Source organism: Mus caroli, chromosome 2 (genome assembly GCF_900094665.2).
Source record: "Mus caroli chromosome 2, CAROLI_EIJ_v1.1, whole genome shotgun sequence".
Lineage (NCBI taxonomy): Eukaryota > Metazoa > Chordata > Mammalia > Rodentia > Muridae > Mus > Mus caroli.
The window spans coordinates 123,491,674-123,499,135 of NC_034571.1; the positions used below are offsets into that span (position 1 = coordinate 123,491,674).

A 7,462-nucleotide genomic window follows, 5' to 3' on the forward strand; every position below is an offset into this window, starting at 1 on the left:
TGAGGCAGGGTTTCTCTGTGTAACCCTGGCTGTCCTGGAACTCACTCTGTAGACCAGGCTGGCCTCAAACTCAGAAATCCGCCTGCCTCTCTGCCTCCCAAGTGCTGGGATTAAAGGCGTGCGCCACCACGCCCGGCTTCACAAGCTTTTCTTAATGCAAGATTTCTTACTCAATGGGACTTGTAATTTAGTTCATTCAGCTTCCAATTTTTCCCCTAACACAAGTATATTTTATTGACAAGTCCTTGATTACTACTTTGCTATTTGCCCAGAGAGTGCCATGTTACCAGGAACACAGACCCATATGCTCCATCTTACCTCTCCTCTGTGCCAGGGCCCTTTCTCAAAAACCCCTCTACATTACAGAACACTATGCTGGTTTTACTATGTGCTTCTTCTAAGGCATGCAAAAGGTACATGAAGCTCAGAAAACGTTTACAGTCCAGCAGCAGAGGCACTCAAATCCTAGCAGACATCACCTTTAGTGACCTTACTCCTCACACTAATTAGCAAGGTCAGTCTTGGGAATGCAAGTTAGTTTACCTTTGCTGTTTGGTCCAACCTAAATCAAAACCACTGGAGGGAATTCCAATTTGGATATCAGAATTTTTCAAATTCCTGGTCCTTGGGAACCAAGTAAACAAATTCAGGGCCAGGGGCAGTTTTGGGAGGTTTTCTGAAATGTATTGGGGAGGCTGAGTGCTAGAGACCAACAGTCCCCAAACGGTTAGACCCTGGGTCCAAGCTAGTTTTATAGGATATCCACCTCAACTGGGAAGGAGGCACTCCAGGGCTCGAGCAGCATGCCTGCTCTTCTCCCTAAATTAGAGAACCAAGTGATGCCACAGAGAGGAACTCAAGGACCAAACCTCCCAAGGTGCTGCTATTAGTGAAGGAGCCTTGCATTTCTAGAAAGCATCACATCACTTCCATTCATCCCACAGAAGTGCTCTCATCTAGAAGGCATTGTGAATCTCTGCCTGGCCACTGCTTAGGGAACCAGGGTCCTTCTAAATACCAGCAGCTACACCAAAGGCTTCTCCTTGGCCTTACATGGTGTCCATCGGTCCAATGGAGTCTTTTACCAGACACCCAGAGCTGCTGGTTCACAGGGCAGTGCTAGCTAGCTGCTCATCCTGTGCCCGCCCTCACTCACAATGCCTTTCATGGTGCAGAGAGAAGAGAGAATAAAGACAACATGTACTACACTGGCAGGCACAGGCCAGGGAGGACAGAGACAGCCCCTTCAGGAGGGGCCTCCAGGAAAGCTGGACACCCATTCATTCATTCATCTCTGGTGGGCACAGGCCCAGCTTTCTCTAGGGCTTCGGCTTCCGCTCAAAGAGGTCCCGGTATTCCTGCTGCTCCAGCTCAAGGTTGTACTTCTCGATCTCCCGGTTGGCCTCTTCCACATAATCATTCATGAACTGGTCCATGACTGGTGCCTGGTTAAGGAGGTGAGGCGTAACCTGGAGGACAAGAAGGGCAGCTTTCTCGAAAAACCACAAAAAAAAAAAAAAAAAAAAAATAAAAAACCAAACATGGGAAAAAACAAAAAAAAAAAAAAAAAAAAAAGGAGAAGAAGGAGGAGGAGGAGGAGGAGGAGCAATGCTTTAGCTGGGTGTGGTGGTGCACGCCTGTAATCTCCAGCACTCAGGAGGCAGAGGCAGGTGAATTTCTGAGTTCAAGGCCAGCCTGGTCTGCAAAGTGAGTTCCAGGACAGCCAGGGCTATACAGAGAAACCTTGTCTCAAAAAACCAAAAAAAAAAAAAAAAAAAAAAAAAAAAAAGAAGGGCAGCTTATCCTGGGGATCTTGTAGGCAGGTGTGGCGTAGGAAACCAAAGTCTGCCACAAAGCATCATAGCCACAATGATGGATGGTAGCAGGTATCACCAAGTCCTCCACCCAAGCCTTTGGGTTTTATCAGCACACTGAAGCTCTTAGGCCCTCATTGCGCCCTGTCCATCTCTTCACACATGGACTTCTCTAACAGGCCATCTTCAATTTGTTCGTCATGACCCTGTTGTTATCAATGCTGCCGACAAGCCACACTTCATAGAGTAAACATTACAGCTGCTCAGTAAAGGCAGATTTAACACCAACATGGAATGCGTGCCTGTGGGGTTTGTCCCTGCTAGGCCCCCAGGACTGCAGACCCTGCCTGCTCCTAGGGCATAGCTGTGGTGGTCCTAGCGACTGCCTACACCCCCCATTTTGCAGGAGATGTTTATATCTCCCAGATCTTCATACTACAGCCCAACAGTTTCCAAGGATACGTGGGTGAAAATCAGTCTTGTCCCCAAAGAAGTTGACAAACTGGGTGCCATTGTAAAAGTAGCCTGCAGGTAAGGGGTCCAAGTGGCGTTTCACCTGTTGGAAAAGAATCCTGTTGCATTATCTGACAACTTTTTATCATTTCACTTATTCATTCATTCAAAACAAATAAATAGTGCTAGTTATGGTGGCCCACACCTTTAATCCCAGCCCCCTGCAGGTACAGGTCAGCTAACTGCATAGGTAGCTCAGTAGTTAAGAGTACCAGCTGTTCTTTCAGAAGACCCAGGGTTACTTCCAAGCACATCCATGACCTGTAACTCAGTTTCAGGGGTCTGAACCTTTTCTGGCCTCTTCAGGCACCACGTATATTGCACAGACATTGGGACTAGTGACAGCCAATGATGGGGCTCTGGCTGTGGCTTTTGGTCTATTGTCCCAAGACCTAGATAAAAGGCCTCCAAGGGCATGGGCTTGGGAAAGGAGCTTAGAAGTCAGTCTGCCATTAGGAAGGTTCACCCAGAAAACCTCATCTTGGCTTATTATCCCATAGCCTTCCTATGAACAGCTCTATCAATCAGCTTTCTTCTGGGCCTCAGATAATTTCTGTGTGGTTCATCTTAAGCAGAGATCTCGTGACACTACTTACAGGTACCAGATCTTTTCCACTTCATCCACAGGTCTCAGCAGCTGTGGCCACTCCACTTACTGAAGCTACAAGGTTAGGCTCCTTGACCACTCCCCCCTACCCCTTGTCTCCTGAGAGAAGAAAGACTGCCAGGACATCCTACATATAGGCCCTTACTCTGGGAACCCAAGACAGCAGAACAAGTCGAGCACAAGCCATGGAGGGGAAGTTAGGGCAGGGCACTCACATGGATGTTCTTGATCTCTTGCTGGGTCAGCATGCCCCTGGTTTTCAGAGCTTTCCTCTGAGGCCTCTATGCAGACGTAGAGAAAACAGACATTTTAACAGAACTAATGGAGCACAAGGGTAGCTGAAGGCTCCGAAGAGACTGGGGCTAGTTACATCTCAAAGATGCCAGTGGAGGGAAGAGTGCCGAACAGCTCTCGTGGACATGCTATTTGGCTTTTCTGTTCCTGAGGAAACGACGTTCCCACCAGAGTTATGCAATATAGCCAGGACCAAATGGTAGCCAAGCCCAGTGCTTTACAAATAGGCAATATCCTACTTCTTGGCAGATTCTTATGCAAAACTCACAGCAATGACAGATAATGCACAAAAGAAGCCTGAAGTTCCACAGTCTATAACATTTAAGACCTCCAAAACAGGGAGTGGTGACACATCCCTGTAATCCCTGTACTTGGAAGGCTGAAACAAGAGGACTAAAAACTTGAAGGCAGTCTAGTCTACATAGTGAGATTCAGCCTGACCACCACAGCCCAAACACCCAACCTCCTAAAACAGAAGCAAAGGCAGAAGAACAGATCCACACGAGGCAGCTCAGAGTTCCTAGAAGACGATCATCGGTGTATAAGAGATCTAGGACCCAGCAACCCTATTCCTGGAGTTCCAAGATAAGCCAAAGCTCCAACACTCTCTGTGTCAGGAGGCTGAGCACCCACAGCTTCTAGAGAATCTGAGTGTAAAAAAATATACAGTATTGGGGCTGGAGAGAGAGTTCAGCAGTTAAGAATACTGGCTTCTCTTCCAGAGGATCTGGATTTGATTTCCAGTGCAAAAACTATCTGTTATTTCTAGTTCAGGAGATATGACCTCTTGTGGCCTCCACCAGGCATTCACATGGTACAGACATACATGCAGGCAAAGTACCTGTACACATAAAACAATGAAAACTACACTATCACCTTTAATCTCAGCACACTAGTGGCAGGAGGAGCTCTGAGTTTGAGACCAGCCTAGTCTACAGAACAAGTTCCATGACAGCCAGGACTGCACAGAAAAACTCGGTCTTAGAAACAAAACAAAACAAACAACAAAAAACCCAAGCTGGGTGAGGTGGTGCATGCCTCTGTACCTAGTACTAGGGAGGCAAAGGCAGCTGTGAATCTCTGAGTTTGAGGCCAGCCTGGTCTACAGAGTGAGTTCCATAAGAGCCAAGGCAGAGAGACCTTGTTCAGAAAAAAACAAAACAAAACAAAAGCTCCCACCCCCCAATACAGTACTGCCATGCCTGCCTGGAGTTTGTCCCCAAAGGCTTCTTCTAATCCCAACTGTCCCTAAGAGTGTTGGCTGAGTCTTGGGGTATAGACTGGGGCAGGGGGGTGTCAAAGGGAAGGGTGAGAGGCTCAGAAGGGTGTGCTGGTCATACCCAGGCTCAGCAGTGTATATTTTGTAAGTCACCTGCTTAGCTGACTGTCGAAGCCAGTCTTTGAGGCTGTCCTCCTTCAGGGAGCAGCCAATGAACACAAGGTAGCATTCTGGCTGGCCATTGTCTTGAGGGGTGCTTCTTGAGTTGGGAGGTGGCGTGGGTCCCTCCAAAACTGGCACAATGGTCAGGGAGTTGGTTAAAGTGTTGTGGCAAACCTCCATGATCTTTTCAGAATCTGCACAGAGAACATATTTGTCCCTGAGACCAAATACCAAAAGAATGTTCCACAGGAACAATGTTGACAGGTTGACAGATTCCTAAGAACTGGCACAATGGAAAGGATGGGGTACACGTTTTTGACTTGGTTGATATGGGTGATCAGACACACTGTTACCTAGGCAGAGGAACCTAAGAGGAAGAAAAGGCCAGGTAGGCAAGAGGAGAAGCTGGACCATTCCCCATGGCATCTGCATTGACAGTGACACTCAGGGAAGTGGCAGCCTCTCTTCAGGGATGGAAGGAGGGCTAGAAGGAGGCCATGGGTGGCTCAAGGGATGGGGTGCAGTTCTTCAGAATATGGGAGCTGGAGATATGAGTGAAGTAACTCTAGAGCAGAGGGCAGATTCTCCACTGTGGGAAGGAAGACAGGACTGGAGCCGGCGGTCCTTGGAGCAGAGCAATGCCAGAAGACAAAAGACACCAAGAGCTGTGAGTGTCCACACTACCAAGACTCACCCCACTTACCTGAAAATTTCACTTTGCCAAGGATGTGGTAGATGTTTCCAGAGAAGGGACTGGGCTTGATGGAAGACTGAATTGCTGGTGGAGGAAAAGGACAGGGGTGTCAGGTACCTGGAAGCAGAGATCAAGCCTAGGCCAACATAGCTGGAAAGGTCAGGGCCAGAGGAAAGGCTCAGGGTTCAGGCTCCATCCTTCCCATTCAGGGCCCTGCCACTATTCCCACAGAGTGACCTAAGTGTGGCCATACACAGTCAGAAATGGGCACTGAGCTCATCAGACCCCAGCCTGCTTTTGAGAAAACACCGAGGACACTGACTGAAAGGAGGCCATGGGGAAAGGGATGGCTTCCATCTGGGGTAACACTGGGAAGGGACGGCTTCCATCTGGGGTGACACAGGGAAGGGACAGCTTCCATCTGGGGTGACATGGGGAGGGGACGGCTTCCATCGGAGTGACCCTGTCACAGCTCACCTCTGCACCTGCTCACAAAGCGGGTCTTCTCCAGGGGACGGTCAAACCACACACAGATCTGAACCATTAGCGGAAAGACGGATCCAGCATCAAATTTACCTTCATACCTTAAAATATTTTTAAATATGGAAGGACAAGCATTTTTAAATTTCATTTTTAATTCTTTGTCAGACTCATGTCTATACACAGTAAGTTGTAGTCCCTTTTGCTCCCGTCTCATTGGCTCCGAGGCTGGGGTTTTAGGGTCTCTATGCTGCTCCCTTTGGATGAGCAAGGGGCCATCTGTTCTGTAAGGTCTGCTCTGCTCTCCTCACTAGTACACTATTGCACTTACAATATATTCTCTCTCTCTCTCTCTCTCTCTCTCTCTCTCTCTCTCCCCCCCCCTCCTTCCCTCCCTCCCTCCCTCTCTCCCTCCCTCCCTCTCTCCCTCCCCCGCCCCCATGTGAACTAGAGTCTTCTCTATTTCAGGTCAGCCGCACATTTGTTATGTAACTAAGGATGAGCTGAATCCTAGCAGTCTCTCCTACAAGCAGCAACTCAAACCACAAGGCACCGCCTAGTTTTTATGACGCTAGGGACGGAACTGGGGGCTCTGTGGTTTTGTTTGTTTGTTTGTTTTTTGTCTTGGTTTATTTTTGTTTTTCAAGATAGGTTTTCTCTGAATAGTCCTAGTTGTGCTGGGATTAAAGGGGTGTGTGTGTGTGTGTGTGTGTGTGTGCTGCCCTAGTGTCCCATCAACTAAGCTATTTCCCAGTCCGACCAAACTGTTGGAACACTTTTTTTGGTTTTTTGGGACAGGGTTTCTTTGTGTACCTCTGGCTGTCCTGGAACTCACTCTGTAGACCAGCCTGGCCTTGAACTTACAAGAGATCCTCTTGTCTCCGAAGTGCTGGGCCTAAAGACCTGTGCCCCCACCCAGCTGAAACACCTTCTAAAGTGTCTGTTTCTGTTTCAGTGTGAGACTGGGAAGCACATCAGCCCTGGAGCCTGACGTTCCTGAGAACACAGGTCTATGTTCTCTGGATTAGCAGTGGTTTCCTAAAGTCCTTCCTAACAGAGCAGGTGTTACCCTGCCCTGCCCTTTCCCTGCCCTGCCCTGCCCCACTTTGGACTGGAGCTTCATTTGCTTCAGCTTCCAAAACAGCTAAGATTACTTTCAGTGCCCAAGCCATGCCTATCTCACTGTGGACAGCTTAGGACAGACAGAGTTCTCTAGAAGGAACTGGGAGACAGGATGCAAACACCATGTTCCCTCAGTTTTCAACTCAGTAGTCATACTACTTGTCAGACCCAGTAAGAAAGGGGCCAGCGGGGCTGGAGAGATGGCTCAGTGGTTAAGAGCACTGACTGCTCTTCTGAAGGTCCTGAGTTCAAATCCCAGCAACCACATGGTGGCTCACAACCACCTGTAATAAGATCTGTCACCCTCTTCTGGTGTCTGAAGACAGCTACAGTGTACTTACATACACTGTACACAATAATAAATAAATAAATCTAAAAAAAAAGGAAAGGGGCCAGCCTTCTATGAACTAGAGTCAGGTATCTCAGCGTGATCTCACTTGCTACTAACCAAGGACAAGCTGAAACTTCTGGCCTTGAACTCCCAGATCCACCGACCTCAGCCATCTGCATTAAGGGTGTGTCCACAACCAGCTTACTTTCTTTTTTTTTTTTTTTTT

The 7,462-nt window shown here is 48.2% G+C and overlaps 1 protein-coding gene across 3 annotated transcripts in view; it reads right to left on the reverse strand.

Annotated features, from left to right (window-relative positions):
* Position 1: 1 nt before the first annotated feature.
* The window catches only part of C2H20orf194 (chromosome 2 C20orf194 homolog), a 133,143-nt gene continuing 125,682 nt past the window's right edge, over positions 2-7,462 (reverse strand). For all 3 annotated transcript variants that reach the window (XM_021151883.1, XM_021151874.1, XM_029484467.1), the window contains 6 exons: positions 5,781-5,887; positions 5,313-5,387; positions 4,601-4,803; positions 3,150-3,215; positions 2,277-2,370; positions 2-1,438 (listed from right to left, as the gene is read on the reverse strand). In XM_021151883.1, coding sequence (XP_021007542.1) covers positions 1,320-1,438; positions 2,277-2,370; positions 3,150-3,215; positions 4,601-4,803; positions 5,313-5,387; positions 5,781-5,887 — 664 coding nt within the window. In that variant the 3' untranslated portion in view covers positions 2-1,319. The remainder of the gene's footprint in view (positions 1,439-2,276; positions 2,371-3,149; positions 3,216-4,600; positions 4,804-5,312; positions 5,388-5,780; positions 5,888-7,462) is intronic.